The sequence below is a fragment of the Perca fluviatilis genome, chromosome 17 (genome assembly GCF_010015445.1).
Source record: "Perca fluviatilis chromosome 17, GENO_Pfluv_1.0, whole genome shotgun sequence".
In the NCBI taxonomy this organism is placed as follows: Eukaryota; Metazoa; Chordata; class Actinopteri; order Perciformes; family Percidae; genus Perca; species Perca fluviatilis.
The window spans coordinates 7,662,172-7,682,006 of NC_053128.1; the positions used below are offsets into that span (position 1 = coordinate 7,662,172).

General features: G+C 39.3%; 1 protein-coding gene across 2 annotated transcripts; it reads right to left on the reverse strand.

Moving 5' to 3' along the window:
• Positions 1-2,086: 2,086 nt before the first annotated feature.
• Positions 2,087-17,981, reverse strand: parm1 (prostate androgen-regulated mucin-like protein 1). 2 transcript variants are annotated; one of them, XM_039780862.1, is made up of 5 exons: positions 17,881-17,981; positions 14,909-15,169; positions 14,522-14,839; positions 6,668-6,746; positions 2,087-4,556 (listed from the first exon to the last, which is right to left on the reverse strand). In XM_039780862.1, the coding sequence occupies exons 1-5, from the start codon at positions 17,912-17,914 to the stop codon at positions 4,475-4,477; spliced, it is 774 nt and encodes a 257-aa protein (XP_039636796.1). In that variant the 5' UTR covers positions 17,915-17,981; the 3' UTR covers positions 2,087-4,474. The 2 variants fall into 2 exon arrangements, with proteins under 2 accessions (XP_039636796.1, XP_039636795.1); XM_039780861.1 differs by having other exon boundaries at positions 14,522-15,169.
• Between the last annotated feature and the right edge of the window lie 1,854 nt (positions 17,982-19,835).

Consider the following 19,835-nt stretch of genomic DNA (forward strand, 5'->3'; position numbering starts at 1 on the left):
CACAGAAATCTGCTCCCTCTATTATTACTGCTGCTGCCCACAGCGCGAGAAAAGAAAATTCTAACACAGTGAATGAAACAAGGAACATGAAACAGAGGATCAGCTGGAGACTACTAACTGCCACACGGTCTTATACGCAGTATATTACCAACGCCTCTGGCCACAGAACAGAACCGTGACACTTCCTACTTTTTGCCTAAACAGGAAGCAAACCTGACAATAAAAAAAGCAGAAAGATCGTTAAGACTGTAACGCAGGTTAGAGAAGAGACAAACATAACTGGTTATGCTCAGGTTCTTCCTGCTCACTGCTGAGGTTAAGCAGTCTATGATTGTCAAGTTACAGTACAGTATTTCAGTAACACGAAGGCATGAATGTGGTGGCCAAAACATAACAATAAATAGATGTTCCGCTTTAGTAGTTGTAGTAGCTTTTAATACATCATTTAATACATGAGTTGACAATTTTACAATCTTGATGGAGATGAAGACAGAAGATGGGAGGTTAGAAAAATAACAAGACTGTGTGGGGGGAGTAGAGTGGGAGAAGAGTGTGGGCGGGAGAGGAGGATTTCATGGGAAAGGGTGTGAAAAATGAGAAGAATGGTAGCAGTTACGAAGGGAGGGCAGTGGTGACAGGACAGTTATTAAAGCTTCTACTAATAAATACTCTGCAGCCCATTGAGGAGCAGAGACGAAGACATCTTGCTGAACGTTGGCATCCATGTGTGTTTTCACACGCTGTGTTGTCATATCACTTTCTTTGTTTTACGTGTTTGAAAAGCTATCATGCTTTTGTGTTAAGATAGCTACAGATGTTATTCTGGTCTATTCTGAGCTGAAAGATCGGAACCTTTTCTGTCCTCTGGCTGCAGTTTTCCATCCCAAGATTATTTTTCATGACTCCACAATTTGTAGTTTGACAGATGAATTCATAGACTAATTGTTTCAGCGCTTCTTTGGTCCAAAGCAACCTTTTAAGCAACCCTGAGCATAGTCTCCCTTTGCCAGACCATCATCCACAGCGCTGCAGAGGAGGGTCTGGCTAGTCCACACAGCATTCCGGGATGGGAGAAAAACGTGCTCTGGTTTATTGGCATTTCTTTAAACCAATCACAATCGTCGTGGGCGGCGCTAAGCTCTGCACGGAGCCGCTGCAAAATAGCCTCGGGAAGGAACTTGTTTTGATGGAACGTGTGTACGTTCAAAAGTAGTTTTGGTCGTGCGAGAGAAAACTCGGGCCCGTTGCGTAGAGGTGTAAACCTGAGAGAGATCACTCTGATTGGCTGTTCAGCTTAAGCAAATCGGGGCATGAGAAGAGAAACGGAAGTGGAAAAAGCAAGCAAATGACTAAAGTCAATGTTAATGTGCTAACTGGCTAACTAGCATCCTAAATCCATCCTGTCGGTCTTTTAAATGATGAATACATACTACTGCCACCTGCTGGTATGGAGAGGTATGGTATCTTTTCTCTCACGCTAGTTGGCTATAGGCGGTAGTCTTTACGGTTTGTTGGAGTGCAACTTTTTGGGCACTTTGTCGCCACTAGTTCTTTGATTTGGTGTGTCTGGGCCTCAAGCTGAACTGTCTGTTTGTCGGTTGCTGAAGTTGGTGGGAACGTCATTAGTTTCACAGGCATTTAGTCATAAAGCCCACTACTTGACACATTTTGAAGTGATGATGAAAATGTGTCAAGTAGAAAAGTCAGGACATCCAAAAAGTGAACGTCTGCAACCAATTACATGAAAATCAAAGTTGTTGAGACATTTCAATCAAAGCTGCAAATGTCATCGTCATGGGGGGAAAGAGGATCACCAAAATCAGTAGGCTTCATCCTCTGGGGACCATGAATGTCTGTATAAAACGTAATGGCAATACATTCAGTAGTTATTAAGATATAGGTTATTAGTTAGTAATTAGATAGAAGTCTGGACCAAAGTGGTGGACCAACAGACTGACGGTGCCATCCCGAGAGCCACGCCGCTAGCACGGCTAAGAAAAGCATACCAATGCTTGTGGGTGCTTGCATTTGTCATGCCACTCATTATCATTGAGTTTCCTCTAAACAACCATCACAGGGACTCACATTATTTCTTCATCACTTTTATTGCACAAACAATTTAATACAATCATATCGCACAATGAAATGTCACATTATTATTCACCTAAGTGCAAACAAACATTACCAAATGAAATACTGAAGGGGCGAAAATTACAATCTGAAATGCAGTCTGGGGCGCCCGGATAGCACAGTTGGTAGAGCGGGTGCCCATATACAGTATAGAGGCTTACACCTCGACCCAGCGGGCCCGGGTTCGACTCCGACCTGCGGCCCTTTACTGCATGTCATTACCTCCCCTCTCTCCCCTTTCATGTCTTCAGCTGTCCTGTCAAATAAAGGCCTAAAAATGCCCCCCCCAAAAAAATGCAGTCTGGCGGAGCTGCTCAGCAAAGCAAAATCACACAGACACATGAAAACACATCGCACTAATAACATTCAATAATGATAATAAAAAAAAAAACTAAAACTAAAAGTTGAAGTTTATCAGTTTTGGGAGAGACACAGTCCCCTGCCCCACACTGCATTAAGGCCACATGTAATGTGACTTCAATTATCTCCCGTCCTCCATTCTAAAATGATTGCTGTTCTATTTGGTTCCTCTACAGAGAGGTCAAAGGTCAGCGGCACATGGAGCAGGAAGGGGATTCAGTGTTTTACTCAAGGACACCTCAGAAGGATGAATACCAGGGGCCAGTCTCCCTCTCTGCCTCTGCACCATTTAGTTTATTTAAAAAATAAATAATATAAAAAAAAACACTTTAAAACACTTCATTTGAAAATGAATGAATGAAACCTCAGATAATTAGTCTCCTGTCTGGGTTGTCATAGCTGCTGACGCTAACGATGCCCCTTTTTGTGTTGCATAAAAATGTTTCTACTCTCCAGATTATAGGAGAAATTCTGAAACGCTTGCAAGGACATGAAAGCCAGCATTAGCTTTTACCTTTTTGCTCAAAATTGCTCATATTGCTCATATTCATTTCAGGATTCTGCCTCAATCTTACTTCCAAACTCGATAAGTGTTGTTAAGTGTCGTCGCCATCCTTTTCAGCACTTTCTCAGAATCTCCATCTTCCATTGCTCTTTTCCTCTCAATACAAATGGCACTCAATACAAACTTGCTTCACCTCCCCCTATAATCTACAGAATCATAAAGTACATTCAAAAGCAGGACATTTGTAGATGAGCGCTGTCTAAGCTTTGAGATTTGTGTAGCTGGCTGCATTCAGGTTGATATTTAACATTTATCTTCTGTTGGGACTGAAACCTTATCAATTCACATTTTAAATCAGAAGAAAGCAAGGCCATAAGCACAAAGTGAACATGGGAGGGGGGGGGACCAAATCTGCATAGTTGCCTGTCCTAGAATAGCAATATATATTAGCCTATCAATATATTGGGAGAGGGATTTTGAGCATAGATATTACAATATTTATATAATACAATAATATACATATTATATATTATGATTACTGCCTTGGAAAAAAGTATCTCAGTATAGGTGCCTGACAGAACAATCCATCATTAAACAAGAAACATTTGTGTCATGTCTTCTGCGGATTAATTGAACTGTATGTTCTGTCTAAATTCAAGCCTTATTTTTATATTTTTTACTTCATTTATCACACACTTTTTTTTTTTTTCCCCATTGCAGCTTTCACAGTGAAACATTATCACTTCTCAGATCTTCCTCATCTATTACCACTCCTAAATACTGCCTTTCAATATTCCATTTTACAAAGTTTTTTTTAACTTTTTTTTTTTTTTTTTTTAATCCACACCTTTTTTCTTTTTTACAAATATGCTGTGAGATACATGATATCCCTGATGAACACGCTTGTTTTTACTGTGATTTAACCTTTCACTTTTGGTACTATAATTTCGTGCTGTATCTATGCAGCCAGAGCTGTTTTTAAAAGCTACCTGAGTAAAAACTGCAACTCTGTGTCCTTCCTTGTTAACTATAAAAAAAAAAAAAATGAGGCTACTTGAACAAAGTTCAATAGAAACGTCACATTTGTTTTGCATTTTGCAATCACGCTATAAGTTCTAAAATGTGACCGCCCCGAAGTCATTTTATTATTTATTTTTTTATTAACCTTTTATTTTACCAGGAAATAATCCCATTGAGATTCAGAATCTCATTTTCAATGGAGTCCTGGCCAAGAGAGCAGTATAATAGTTCCATATTAAAATATACAGTGACAAAACAGACAACATAAAACAGAAAAAGACAGTTTGCAATTTAACATAATCTCAACCTAATCACCAGCAGCGCTCAGTAACAGCACATGTGCATTTAGTACTCAAATAGTCCTTTTATTCTAATTTTAATTGGTGTCATTGTTGGTAAGTAGTCTAATACAAGATGATTCAGAACTCTGATTGGATTAGATCTAATTTAATTTAAGATTTAAGGGTCATACATTGGGTTGCCGAAGTTTCCAAAACTGGTGCGTTCAGTGTTTTCCAGAAGAGGGCCATAGGATCTGTGTCTGGAATGGAGAGGAAGTAGAGAAAATAAGAGTGAGAAATGGAGTGGAGAAAAAAGGAAAGAAATGTGACAGGGAATCATTCCGGTATATTCACTAATACAGGCAGACAGATTAGATGACAGTAGTCCTGCAATGGATAATGGGAAATAAAGATACCTAAATAACGGCTCTTTTGGTTATACAAACATTTTGAAGGTTGAAATAATCCCATTGGTTGAATTAAATTTGGTCGGTGAACAGTTTTCAGTGTTCTACTTTGGTAAGGATAGTCCCCATGAAAGCTGTTCACAGCGAGTTCGGTTTGTGGAAAAAAACACTGCTTTTGATTCTTTGAAATGTAACGCTATGAGCTTTGCTAATCAAATTCCTTTCATCTTCATTGCGGAGGCAGAAATCTCAGACAGAAAAACAACCTTTTAGGTTATGTGATTTGGGTGAACTCTGCTTTTAAAAGTCCCATGACCTGGTCCTCTTTGGATGCTTTTATATAGGCCTTAGTGGTCCCCTAATACTGTATCTGAAGTCTCTTTTATATAGACCTTAGTGGTCCCCTAATACTGTATCTGAAGTCTCTTTTATATAGGCCTTAGTGGTCCCCTAATACTGTATCTGAAGTCTCTTTTATATAGACCTTAGTGGTCCCCTAATACTGTATCTGAAGTCTCTTTTATATAGACCTTAGTGGTCCACTAATACTGTATCTGAAGTCTCTTTCCTGAAATTCAGCCTTGGTGTAGAATTACAGCCACTAGAGCCAGTCCCACAATAAGCTTTCCTTAGGATGTGCCATTTCTGTGTCTGTAGCTATTGAGGAGGAGAGAGGGGGGGGCAAGGTGGAGGGTGGGGATCAGTGTTGGTCATCTTACTTTAAAAAAGTAATTAGTTACAGTTACAAATTACTTCTCCCAAAAAGTAATTGAGTTAGTAACTGAGTTACCACATTGTAAAAGTAATTAGTTACTCAGCAAAGTAACTGTGACATTATTTTTTATGTTCTATAACGCTATTAGGCTACGTTCTATAACATTAGCTGATTGATGTGTTCAGCTCGGCCTTGGTCACCTGTTGCTGACCCGAAAAATCGAGCGTTGCTTGTTTTAACAGAGTGTCTCTGTCTCCTTCGCTGGAACGCTAGCTGCATTTGGGCTTGGGGTTGGGTTAGCAGCAGCAACAAGTGTCGTGTTGATGTGAGGGGCTTCATAAGATTCGAGTTGTTTGAGGCAGACGTGGATAAAGTCTTTTTTTCCCTGGCATAGCGTGCATGTTACATAAACATTCTTGCCTTTGATTTCAATGAAAGAGAAGTAGTGCCGGTACTTCCAGTTCGAGAACGTTACCTTTGAATTTCCCTGGCTCGTCGCTGTCTTGTGTTTAGTGGTAGTCAGAGCGTGCAGTCATATGTAACGGTGTCATCATCCCCCCCCCTGCTCTCTCCAGGCAGCTGATGTCACCTCGCGCTTCATTCAACCAAATTGTAGTAACGCGCCACTTTACATTCTCAGTAACGATAACGGCGATGGGAAAAGTAATTAGATTACTCCGTTACTGAAAAAATAACCCCGTTAGTAACGCTGTTATACTTAAACGCCGTTACTCCCAACACTGGTGGGGGTGTGGCCTTGACCAACTGCCACTTTGCTCGTTTGAAAGCCATGATGTCTCTCTCTCATGGGTGGGCCAAATTCTCTGGGCGGGCAAAGCAGAGAAAGGGGAGGTAACCTTGCTCCTTATGACCTCATAAGGAGCAAGATTCCAGATCCGCCCATCTGAGCTTTCATTTTCTCAAAGGCAGAGCAGGATACCCAGGGCTCGGTTTACACCTATCACCATTTCTAGCCACTGGGGGGCCATAGGCAGGCTGGGGGAACTCATATTAATGTTAAAAAACCTCTTACAGTGACATTTTCATGTCCTGGGACCTTTTTAAAGGATTGGGCCAAAAAGTCACTGACTGTCCTCTGCGAGGCTAAGAGCAGGGACACATTTGGAATTGCTGTTTTTCAATATGAATATAATCTACCTTTCCCACACAATGTAATGACTTCAGTGTGAGTACATTAACCGTAGCATGTGAGTGCTTTGCAGGAGATTTGTTTGAGCTTTGGACTCACCGGATCCTGTAGTAGTACAGCCCGACAAACACTAGGAGGACGATTACGATGAACGCACAGAGAATGACTGCAATACTTCCTGGGGGGAGAGAGAGAGGGAGAAAGAGAGAGACAATAAGTCTGATATATCCATTGTTTTTAAACAAATGTTTTTTATTCCCGCAATAAAGATCCATTCAAAGTTTTTAAAAGCAATTCCATGCTACGTCTTCCTACATTTTTCCCTTTCCACCTTTTACACAACACTTCATAACTTAAACTTCAGCTTGCTTATCACCAGTGCTGCGCAACTTACATGGAAACTATAAATTACTTATTCATTACACATTACTCACTGAAAGAGTTATTACATTACTTTACAGCAGGGGTCACCAACCTTTTTGAAACTGAGAGCTACTTCATGGGTATTGAGTCATACGAAGGGCTACCAGTTTGATACACTCTTCTGAAATAACAAATGTGCTCAGTTTGCCTTTAGTTATATATGATTATTAATGATTAATGCTACTCATCTATGTGAAGACACTGATCGTGTTAATGATTTCTCACAATAATTATCAACAATGACTTAACAAGGTGGGAAACAGATAATATCAATATTTAAGTTTCATTTTTAGAACAGGCCTAAGGGCTACTCATGTGGTCCTTGGGGGCTACCTGGTGCCCGCGGGCACCGTGTTGGTGACCCCTGCTTTACGGGTTCAAACGCAGGCCGCTGCCAAGGACTCAGCTTACATGGGGCGCACACTTTACTGGGTGAGCTAGAGTTTGCCCCCATAAGTGCCATTTACTTCCAACTGGAATCACACCCTCTCTGTGATCCTCTTTGTAGTCTAAAATAATGTTAGTGTTTCCTAAATGTATTGCTATTTGTTTTTATTATGAAAAGAAATAAAAAAGGTATTTGGGGAAATATCAGAAATGTCGGCTGGAGTGGGCATGTCCCTTTCTGTGTTTGATTACCAGAGGTTGGCAGGCTGCCAGAGTAGTGTTGAAAGACAAACAACAGTAAAACTAACTTGCGCTGTAGCTACATGTCACGGCCACATCAGTATCGAACTGCAACGTGAATGTAATAATAATAATAATAATAATAATAATAATAGTAATACATTTTATTTTATTTCCACTCCAAACCACACCATCAACTTCATGGTCGTGCTAGATGAAAAGTCAGGGGATCACCAAAGTCATTAGGATTGATCGTCTGGGACCCATGACTATCTGAATAACGGCCACACTAGGCAGTCCCTCCAGAAAAAAACGCGATTATGCGATCGCATAATTCAATGCCTAATCAGCCAAAGTCCGCATATTTATGCGGGGGCCGCATTTTTTTCAAATACGCCGCATAAATTGCCGATTTCCGCGCAAAATATGCGGGGCTTGCATGATTTAATAATCCCCGCATTTTCGTTGCAAAAAAGTCCCATAATATCTTAGCAGAAAGTTGAAAAATGTTGCGTTTACTTCACACGAGCAGCCATTTTCCCGTTGTCATGGGAACGTTATGAAGTGACGTAATTACACGATGTGAACATCATTGAATAGCAGGGTGTTGGGGAAATCACATTTTTTCTCTTTTTCATCAAACCGCAATTTTTGCAAGTTCCCGCAATTTCATTGCATAAAACTGCATAATTATCCCGCATATTACATCGCATTTTTTAAGAAAATGTGCCGCATAATCAAGGATTTTTGCCCGCAACAATCACAAAAAAACTCATTTTTCTGGAAGGACTGACTAGGAAAGCACTCCCAATTTTTTTTGCCACACAAATTTTTTTTTTCGGCAGCACCCTTCCTCAGCGTGTGCACGTGTGAGCGTAAATACAAGCTCCACAAATGCCCTGTTAACCTACATTGTAGCTTGTTTCGCCGCTGCGGACTGCAGCGATCTTGCTCAATACGGGACCAATGTCAAAGATTGTTGTTCTCATCAGTCACTTAGACACAGAAACATAGGAAAATAGGGTCCAGGTTGAAAAAAAAAAGTAGGTACCCTTTTACACAGAATAATCTGAGAGGCCGTCATTGGAAACTATTTGGGAAAGGGCAGGCACTTTCAAAATATACCTGGCAGGTGATTGGATGAACCATCCGTCTATCCCGTCCGCCATTGTTGTTTTGAATGAACACTCGCAGCCGTAAACCATGCCCGTAGCAGCCAGGAGCTCCTCCCCAATTTTGTAATTGCCTGTGCACACACTGAGGATGGGTGCTGCCCAAAACGTCGTGGCATTGCGTGGCAATAATTGGAGTGCTGTCCTAAGTAGCTTTATTTGCATGCACGTCTATTCACTTTTATGATCCAGCACTGAGCCTTCAAAGCTTTCTAAGTATCTACGTGAGTTGAAAAGTGTCCAGTCCTATTTTTTTATGAACCATGAATATCTAGCAATTTCATAACATTGCATGGCAGCTAGATTCTTGCAATATCAAGGGATCACATATCACACAAAATCTATCTTGCCATGGTTCAAGTAATGCATTTGTGTCCGGACAGCAGTGAACTGAACCAATCAGCGTCCGGTGAGGAGCTACGGGCGTGGTTTATGGCCGTGACTGTTCGACAAAGGAGGACGTGATAGACAGATGGTTCATCCAATCAGCTGCCAGGTATATTTTAACAGTGCGTGCCCTTTATATGATGGCCTCTCGGATGGATCTGTGTTAACAAACCATCTGGCGCGTCAGGTTAGCAATTTCATGGCAATCCATCTAATAAGTTTTGACATATTTCAGTCTGAATGGTGGACTTATGGACTGACCAATAGCCGTTGCTATCCATAGAGCCATGACACTAGCAAAACAAAAACAAATAAGGTGTGAGTTTTATGAGGTTTTAAGTGTTGTCACCATCTAAAGACGCCTTGGTCCGACCCATACAGTTTGTGGCTGGCCTGTGTGATACTTAATGTGAATGAGTTTAATCTCTAACTGTGTATCAGGTCAAACGTGATGGCCACTTTGCCTCAAAATGTACCATGGCCTTAAGATTCCTTTTCCAACAGACCATGCTGACCTTTGAGTTTATGTATTAATTAGTAATCTCCTTGTAGAAAAGTACATGGCTGACGGTTTATTTGTACATGTTAGATTTTACTAGCGTTAATGTTCAGATCACTTTCACACAAATTCAATCCTCTTATCTGGAAGCAGAATTCAAGCAATAAACACCATCTGTTCCCGACATCTCCCTCTAAAGTCAAAGGTTGAGCCTTGGCTGAAAAAAACACCAAGTAATAGATTAGATGGAAACAGGGGTCCACGCGCACCCCCTGGCTTTTTTTATGCAACCTGATTTTTTTTAAATCCTTAAAGTGTCTATTTTCAGAATTTGCCAGGTACCAAGCTGAAATAATGTCCCAAAGGCTTCATTTTTAACTCTTTGCTGCACCCGAACCCGAAAAATCAAAAAAATGATATAGAAAGTGGCATAACATTAGAAGTAAACAACATACAGAGACAAATGAACACATTTTCCCATACAATTCTGACCCCAGGGATTTAATGGAATGGTCATGTTTGACATTTGACAACATATTGACCCTATTTCTGGACAAAAATAGCAAAAAATGGCCAAAGATGTGTAGAGGATCAACTATTATTTTAGTTTTCTCAAGCGCATAGGGTGCTTAATTTTTTTGTTTTCACAACCTGTTATTTCTTTATCATTCAAGTGTCTATTTTAAGATTAAATTGGCTAGCAAGCTGAAATAATGTCCAAAATGCTTTATTATACCCCTGTTTCCATCTAGACTAGAACGATTAACTGTTGAGGCTCAACAGTGGTCTGGGAGGGCATTTGAGGGATTTGGGGACTCTGTTGAATGCTCTGACAAAATGTAATTTTGTCTGTTTACTGTAGATTATCATTCTTCAAATTGTCATGGAACAAAGCTGACTGATCTTTGAACTCATTTGGCATTAGGTGGGTGGAGTGTAAGATAAAGGTTTGTGTTAGGTGGAGATAAAAAAAAAATTCAACAGTCAAGTTCATAAAACGGCCGCCCTGGAGAGACGCTATAAAAGTTCAGAGTCAGATGCATTATCAAATTCAATGGTTACTGATGACGGGAAGAAAGTTATTTTTAGCACACGAGGAACACAGTTAAAACTCAGTAACAGGACAACACCTAAAACGTGAAGTTGTTGGGGCTTTAGTGCATGGCACTTAAACAGGGCAAATACATTCACTAAGAAGTAGTAAGAATGGATATATAGAGCTGTAAGACTTGTGTAAAATGTCTTTGTAAAGATTAAGTTAATATGATAAAAACGGGTGGGTAGTAACAAGTTACGAGTAAGGCAAATAAGTAAAAAAAGTATTCCTTTTTTGGGACCAGTAACAGTTTTCACATTTCACATTCCTTTTTTAAAACAGTACTTTTACTTTTTCTGGGCCCTTAATCTACTTTTATCTTCACTACATTTGCAACTTATACCTTTGTTACAAATAGTATATTATCTACTATACATTTTGTTACAATGAAAAACCAAAAGGAGCTGTAATCCAAGCTGTGTGCACATGGTAACGAAGGAGAGCTTTACTTGCGATACAAAGAGACGTGCTTGTGCAAGATATTAATGAGCTGGGCAATTGCAATAATTGAGAAAATCAGGTAAATATATATTTGGTTGTTGTAGGTATGTAACTCAAATCCAGTAACTGCACACTATGGAACTGGGGGCCGTTTTTGAAAGCGGCCTGAATCACCCTTTTTAAAATTCCGCAGAAATACTTTTACTTTCCATTAATGCCATATTAAAAGCCTCTTCAGTCTATGTGGTCTATGTCTATAAGCTATTCACTGTATAAACGTGTAAGTCAGATGATCACTGGGATCACTGATCTCGTCACACAGTGCATAGCTTTTTAGCCTATTTCCTTTCTCTAATTCACATCGGTTGCTATTTGTTTTATAGAAATGGTGCATTCATTACGTGGCATGTTGAAAATGATCTTGGCTTTCACTCAGTAGGCTACCATGTGTTATTTATTCAGGAAACAATAATCTTTGTGACGCATAGGGAGAGCACAATACTAAATGGGCGGATAAAACAGTGATGTTGGGCTTTACGAGCGACACTCAGGTCACTCTGTTCTTACACTACTTCATTCAAAAATAGGTTGCAGTCATTCTTACAGAATGCTTGCCACAATATTTTGTTTATGTTTTAAAGATTATTTTCGTAAACGCTTTTTGACTAATCATATTGCATTGGGTGCCTGTGCTAGTGGAGAAGGCAAATCATATACAAAGCAAGTGGTTTGTTTGGCTACATGTCCTTATCAAAGTAACAACAGATACAGGCAACGATAGTAGGCAAGGCAGCAAGCAAGTATGATATTTCAACGTGGTATTATTGATACCATGTAGATAAAAATATTAGATGTCCAATATGCAAAGCAAAGTGCAATCCCTATAAAACAAAAAACTATGTTGCACAGTGGATATTTCTAATCTGATGCACAGCAGATGTAACAAATGCAAAAAGAAACATGACTCTTGACCAAATACTGGCTTGAGTTGTGCCCCAAAAACTTGACTTGGACTTGCATAAAAGGAATTCTAGCTTCCACACACTAAACAATATAAAAACACAAAGTAACTTGTACTTTTGAGTGGTTTGTTTTTATTTTTATTTGTATACTTTTACTTGGTATGTCCAATGGTCATTTTTACTTTTACTTGAGCAATTTCTTACCAGAGTAGTCAGTGGTTAAACAGTGTTGTGAATGATAGAATGAGAGAACTAGCAGACAGCCTTTTCTCCTCATACAGCTGACATTCGCTTTCAAATATTCAACTGGTAAAGACTCTGCTGCAAAGTAAACAAGGAAGTGTGAGAGTAAAGTGTTCAGATATTAACCACAGATCGACACAGTGCTAAAGGAGGTCAAAGAGAAGGTGGAACTAATAATCTGAATCATGGACAATGCATGTGTGCATACGACCTCTTAAATCAGAGAGGTGTGATCGCCCTAACCCCTTACCCTAATGCAACTTTTGTCCGCATATTCATTAAATTCATAGTTTAGAAAGCTTCTCTTTGCTGCAGTTATAGCACCACCATGTATGTGGCCTATAAAAAAACTCCTGGACCATGTTGGGTCGAAGCAATCCTTTTATTCCTATTCCTTTATTCCAACCATAGGACAAGCAGGTTAATTTGTTCCTACCCTCTAATACGAACCAAATGAGCGTTGTATGAGCTCATATCTAAACCACAGAACGTCGGCCGTGGTTTTGAACTTAACGGCCATGGTTTTAAACAAGTCTTTAATGTTGTGAAATGGTCGCAGTTTGGTTATGTTTATGCAACACAACTACTTAGTTAAAGGTCCCATGACATGGTGCTCTTTGGATGCTTTTATATAGGTGTTAGTGGTCCCCTAATACTGTATCTGAAGTCTCTTTTATATAGGCCTTAGTGGTCCCCTAATACTGTATCTGAAGTCTCTTTTATATAGACCTTAGTGGTCCCCTAATACTGTATCTGAAGTCTCTTTTATATAGGCCTTAGTGGTCCCCTAATACTGTATCTGAAGTCTCTTTCCTGAAATTCAGCCTTGGTGCAGAATTACAGCCACTAGAGCCAGTCCCACAATGAGCTTTCCTTAGGATGCTATTGAGGAGGAGAGAGGGGGGGGAGAGAGGGGGGGCAAGGTGGAGGGGTTTGGGGGTGTGGCTTTGACCAACTGCCACATTGCTCGTTTGAAAGCCATGATGTCTCTGTCTTTCTCATGGGCAGTCCAAATTTTCTGGGCGGGCAAAGCAGAGAAAGGGGAGGTAACCTTTCTCCTTATGACGTCATAAAGGGAAGATTCCAGATCGGCCCATCTGAGCTTTCATTTTCTCAAAGGCAGAGCAGGATACCCAGGGCTCGGTTTACACCTATCACCATTTCTAGCCACTGGGGGACCATAGGCAGGCTGGGGGAACTCATATTAATGTTCAAAAAAAAATTTCATGCCATTGGAACCTAACAGCACAATATCTTTTGTGAATAGGACCTTCATTCTTTGCGAATATGCTCCTTGGTCTTCTTCCTATAGATTCTTTTTAGTGAAAAGATTAACTTGTAAAAGAGGGCTATTATCTAGAGCAAGACCCCTCAGCTGAAAAAGAGATGCAGGGACCCCCTACTATATATATATATATATATATATATATATATATATATATATATATATATATATATATATATATAGAGAGAGAGAGAGAGAGAGAGAGAGAGAGAGAGATCGCAGTAATGCACTGAATCCAGGATTCGGCTTTGGATTCGACAGAATAGTGTTGTTTGGCAGTACTTTCAGTCAAAGGCTACACGTTCAATTTGCAATGCCGATTTGTCTCGTTAAAACGCTGCTGTTAAAACATTTGCGTATGAAACATCCAAAAGAATGAGTTGTGCATGAAGGAATCTACAGACAGCAGCAAAATGCAGCAACTTCAGGTACGGCAAAGGAAGGACAGTCACAGCTAAAAACTTGTTAACCAGACGAAGAAAAAAAAATACACTGCTGTGGACGTTGTCTACTTCATTAATGTGTTTACTGTGTTAATGTCAATACTAACCTACTACAATAATTGTTGACGTATTCATATATACATCATGTTTTAATGTTAAAATGTGGCACAGTGAATCCTTAAGCTTAACTGTATCTGTGGATGTATCCCGGACCCCCTGTTGAAGATCTCTGAACTAGAGTGTAAAATAAAGATTGAATGAGGATATACATTGATGTGCATAAACCTGTCACACAGACATTTTTTTTATATTCTTTTTAAACTTTTACTGGAACAAATGTGAAAAACAAACCAAGAACTTTGTTTGGCTGCGTACCTGAGCTCAGAGCCTTGGACTCGTGTCCTTCCTGTAGTGTGGTGCCGGAGCTGGTAATGCTGGTGCTAGAGGCCTGGGTGCCCGTTGTTATAGATGGGGATGATGCGAATGAGGAAGAAGATGAAGAAGACATGGACACGGTTTGTGTTTCAGGTGAAGTGGCCGAGTCTGGAGTGTTGTTTTTCACAGTGGTGGCTGAAGTTGGGGTGGCAGCTGTATTGTTGATGGATGGAGCTGCACTGGTGGAATTTATATCGGTGACATAAGTAGTTGCCACTGTACTTGTATCATTGGTGGGCAGAGTCGCACTGGTTGAATTTACTTTGGGAACATTAGCAGTTGTCACTGTACTTGTATCATTGGTGGGCAGAGTCGCACTGGTTGAATTTACTTTGGAAACATTAGCAGTTGTCACGGAAGCTGTATTGTTGGTGGGCAGAGTCGCACTGGTGGAATTTATATAAGTGACTGAAGCAGTTGTTACGGAAGCTGTATTGTTGGTGGAGGGAGTTGTATCGGTGACGTTTCTATTGGCGACAGGACTAGTTGACATGGCAGGTTGAGTAGTTGATTTCCCAGTCGTAGCCTGGGAGGTGACGTTTGTTGTTGTCGTCGTCATCGTCGTCAGTGCACCGCACCAGAGTAGACCTGCAATTCAAAGATGTTTCTTTAAAGCACATTCCTGCAGCAATGTGTTACAACACATATTGGAGCATACAACAGTGATTCTTTTTGTTTATGGTCCCCATAGTCTGGACCAACCGAAGTACACTTCCAGTATAATTGACCCTCACCTTCCGCTGCTATTCTCCAACTCTGTTCACATGGTAAAAATGGCAATGAAGAAAGAATTTGGATCGTGCATTATGGCTGCTTGGTACTTTCGGGGAATGATTGTGGAGATTTACAAAGAATAAGCTTACGGTTATTTACTATTTAACTAGGACGTTTTGGGACTGATTGGTGGGGATTGCTATCGACGAAGTACACGCAGTGATACACTGGTAAGAGCAAATTACATTTAATCATGTATCCAGCTAATTTAAATGGCTCATGTTACTGTATTGTGTGAACAGTTAACTTCATTTAATATTTTACGTGACGTTTTCTTGAGCGGGGTGCAAATGTTCCACCAAAACAAGTTCCTTCCTCCGACCATGGATGGCAAGGTGGAGAAATAAATCAATAAAACAGGTGGGCGGATGTAAAGCTAGCTAGCTTCAAGGCAAGAACAAACCAGGCTAGGATACCTGGAGAAAACCTGCGGCTGTTATTAATATTAATGCCTATGGTTTTGGAATAAAATCTCAAGCAATTACATATAGGTGTAATGTTCCAACCCATTCTCACTCCCAACTCGTCAAATAATGACGCTTGGTCTTGAAATTTTAAACTCCACCCACAATCTTTCCCTTACACTAACTAAAGGGTATTACCCTGCACGTTGAAAAATTATGCCAAATCAGTCTCGACCCAGAGCATCAAAAAGTGACGCAAAGGGTCCCAACCATGCACAACAAAAAAATAATGCCATAATTATTATTATTTTTATTATTTACATTTTTTTTAATTGTAAATAAATCCTATGAAAAGACAAAAAAACATGCTGCCATTAATACTCACTAGAACACTACATGTGTATTAATCCACTGCTGAAAATAGTTCCCAACAAATGCACTATTTCCCCGTTTGAGTACTGTATGTACAAAACTACAGTGACCAGCTGTTGTAGGTTATTACTGAGCCTTTAAAAAATAATCTAACTATATATTTCTAAGATGTAGAGATTTATTTAATAGGTCTTGAATAGATTCCAATGGGCTTGGGGCTGCTTGCAACGGACAAGGTGGGAAGTCAGAAAGTACAGAGAGATCAGATATGACTAATTTAAGGTTTTCCAGTCTTCTGGTACTCTGATTTGTCACTGGTGTATTAACTAGTCTTTATAGAGAGATCAGAGAGAGAGACACAAAACAATTCTAATGGAAATTATAAATAAAGTGGTGTTTTTTTCATCGTCCTGTGACAGAAAGTCGGAAATAAATTGAAGTGATTACACATTATCCTGTGTACAGGTTTTGAAACAGCACAGTGTTTTTTAGTGTGCCATCTACACAAATCTGTTTAATGATCACACAGTTTTAAGGGTGGAAAAATCCAATGTACTTTTTCACTTTTTGAAAGAAAAAGAGGACATTTTGGAGCTTAGCACCAAACGTTACACAACAAAGAAGCATTCGGTTGTGTAATCAAACCTTTATTTAACCAGGATAAAAAACTCCTTGAGATTACAAATCTCTTTTACAAGAGGGTCCTGGCAAGTGGCAGCAGCTTGGTTTTAATAATGTAATGTTAACCCCCATGAAATTTTAACGTTTTTCTCTTGAAAATTATCCTGTGACACTGGTAATTCACAACCAGTGAAAAAAAAGCCTTCTTCTTCTTCTTAAAAGATGCTGTAACCTGAAATGTTACAACACTTAGGTTGTAAACAGGAAACTGTCTCACCCAACCAGCAACTAAAATGGAATTTGGAGACATTTTCAACAATTCCGAGCTACACCATATAGTAAGAGGTAAACATTTTTTGCAATGGAGCCTGAATATTAATCAGAATTCATAAGGTAGTAGAGGTGGCTTGTCAACTTTCAACATCTGCATTCCCTCCACCTCGCTCAGCCAAACTTTTCTTCAATTTAGTGAATTATATTGACACTTAATGTGTGATCCTCCCCATCAGTGGTGGAATGTAATTAAGTACTAAGTATTAACTCAAGTACTGTACGTACAAATTTAGGGTACTTGCACTTTACTTGAGTCTTTTCTTTTCATGCCACTTTCTACTTCTACTCCGCTACATTTCAGAGAGAAATATTGTACTTTTTACTCCACTACATTCATCTGTTACAGCTTTAGTAACTACAGATTAGGATTTTTGCAAACAAAACATATATGAAATAAGATGTTTTATATAAATGTAACTACCCAACAATATAACGGCCTACAGCTGAAATGATTAGACCATTAAACACTTAGTTTATTGACAGAACTGTTTTGATCGTTTCCAGTTTTTATAATGTGAGGATTTTTCTGCATACTTTTACTTTTACTACTTTAAGTACATTGTCCTCATGATACTTACATACTGTTAGTTAAGTAAACTTTTCAATGCAGGACCTTTTACTTTTAACAGAGCATTTTTACAGTGTGGCATTAGGATCTGAGTACTTCTTCCACCACTGCTGCCCATATTCTGACTTGCTCAAGACATTGACACATCTTCCACATAAAAATACAAAGAGACAATTTAGAATGTTCACCACATCAAATAGCATGCATTGCTGTCAGAGTCCACTTACATGTTATCAGAGTTTGCAGGCTGACCCTCATCATTGTGTTCTGTTGACTGTGTATACCTCCCGACCCTTGTGTGGCTGCTGCTCTGTGCTCTGTGCTCCCTGTGGACAGCTGTAGTGTGTGTGGCTGCGGAAGTGACTGATTATAAGAGCCTGGGGGGCGAGGCTACATGATGACAGAGTCACTTTTAAAAGCTCACAGGGCGGCCTGATCATGGTACCATGCTGTTTTAATAAGCTGTAGACCACAGGAAGTTGAATTACAGGTAACAACCTAGACTGGTTCTATATTTTTAGAAGAGCTTGATGTAAATTCTGTGATGTAACTTAAAGTACCAGTGAGCCTATTGTTTGTGATAGTATACAATATGGTATCACTAATATTCCAGTATGTGCTTATAATGTGCTATACTACTAGTGAGAGATTGATTTATTGTACTCCCTGACAACTGTAATATTTCCAAAATATCCCTTTTTTTTTAAGTATTATCTCCAAAATGATGTCCCCAAAAGAAAACTTTTTTTTTTTATCTAAAAAGATACATTTATCTTTTTGTTCATCTAAAAAAACAAACAATTGCACCATCTAGTGATCTGAAAAGCAATTGATTTTATTACTCAGGTCAAAAAAAGTTCAATTCTGATGTGCCATTCATATAATAAAAGATCGATACTTGGCATCTGTATCGTATTTCCACGAACAATATCGCAATATTATGCTGTATCGATATTTTTCCCCCCACCAGTAACTCCCATCAACCTCAGCTGCACTTGTGCCATTTCACCAGTGTTAGCATACTGACATGTTAAACTAAGATGATAAACATATGTGCCAAATACTATCAGCATGTTAACAACATTGCTGGCATTTAGCTAAAATAATCTACAGCCTTACAGCAGGGGGGAGTCCAAACCTAGGGGGGTCCAGATGCATGGTCCCCCCTTAGAGATTATTTTCCCATTTTTAGCAGTTGTATAGACACTTTTTCAAGCCAATTGCTATAATAGAATTTCTGAAAATCTGTGCATCGGGAAAAACATGAGAGTTGCCAAGGAAGAAAGTCATCTTGTAGAACCTACATCCTGTCTAACTGTTCTCACTACTGCCACCCTCAAAAGAATCAAAAAATTGTCTGACGTTGCTATCTTTGAGTCACATAACATGGCTAGGGTAGGGATTTGGCATAAACAGCATTACTGATCTTGAAACCAATTTTTGTTATACTATGTTGCAGTAGAGTTCACAGAATGAATGTTTAGCTGAAAAATCTGCTACATTTGAATTCATCCCATAATTATTAAGTACAAATCAAGGATCCCCAACAATGCCAAGTAAATGTGGTCTTCAATACTCTGAATTGAATGCTAGGCCAAGAGAAGAACATTTACTTAATTTTTTTTAGATTTATTTAGGGAATAGCCTAGTACTAGCATAGAACAGTTGAATTATTTAAAAAAAAAACTCCGCCCATGCCTCACAGAGATGCTAGCATGGCTGAAGAATCTTGTTAGAATAAAATCTTTTGGCTTTAGCCCAACTTTCCTGAAGAATTCTGGCAGACAGAGTCCATTTCTTTATTTAAAGAGCTGATGTTGATGCTGCTGCTAGCTGTGGTAGTTGTGATGGGGGCTAGTGTAGTCTAGGTCACAGATGATCAATCACAGAATGTACCCAAAAATGATTGACATAAACCTTTCTTAATAGAGCCTGATCGGTAGAATTGCTGATATTACTTAATTGGAGATATATATTGGTGTTGATGTACAATATACATCGTCCACCAAGTAAAAAGAACTTGCAGGACAAAAATGCCACAGATATCTCTGAGAAAATTGAGAAAGTGAGAAAGAAAACAAATGCAAGGTATCCTTGACAAAAACAATATTTTTGCACGTGTTAATGCAAAAGCAAATTAAGACTGGCCAACGTAGTCTTACCAGATTTTCTGAGCTCCTCA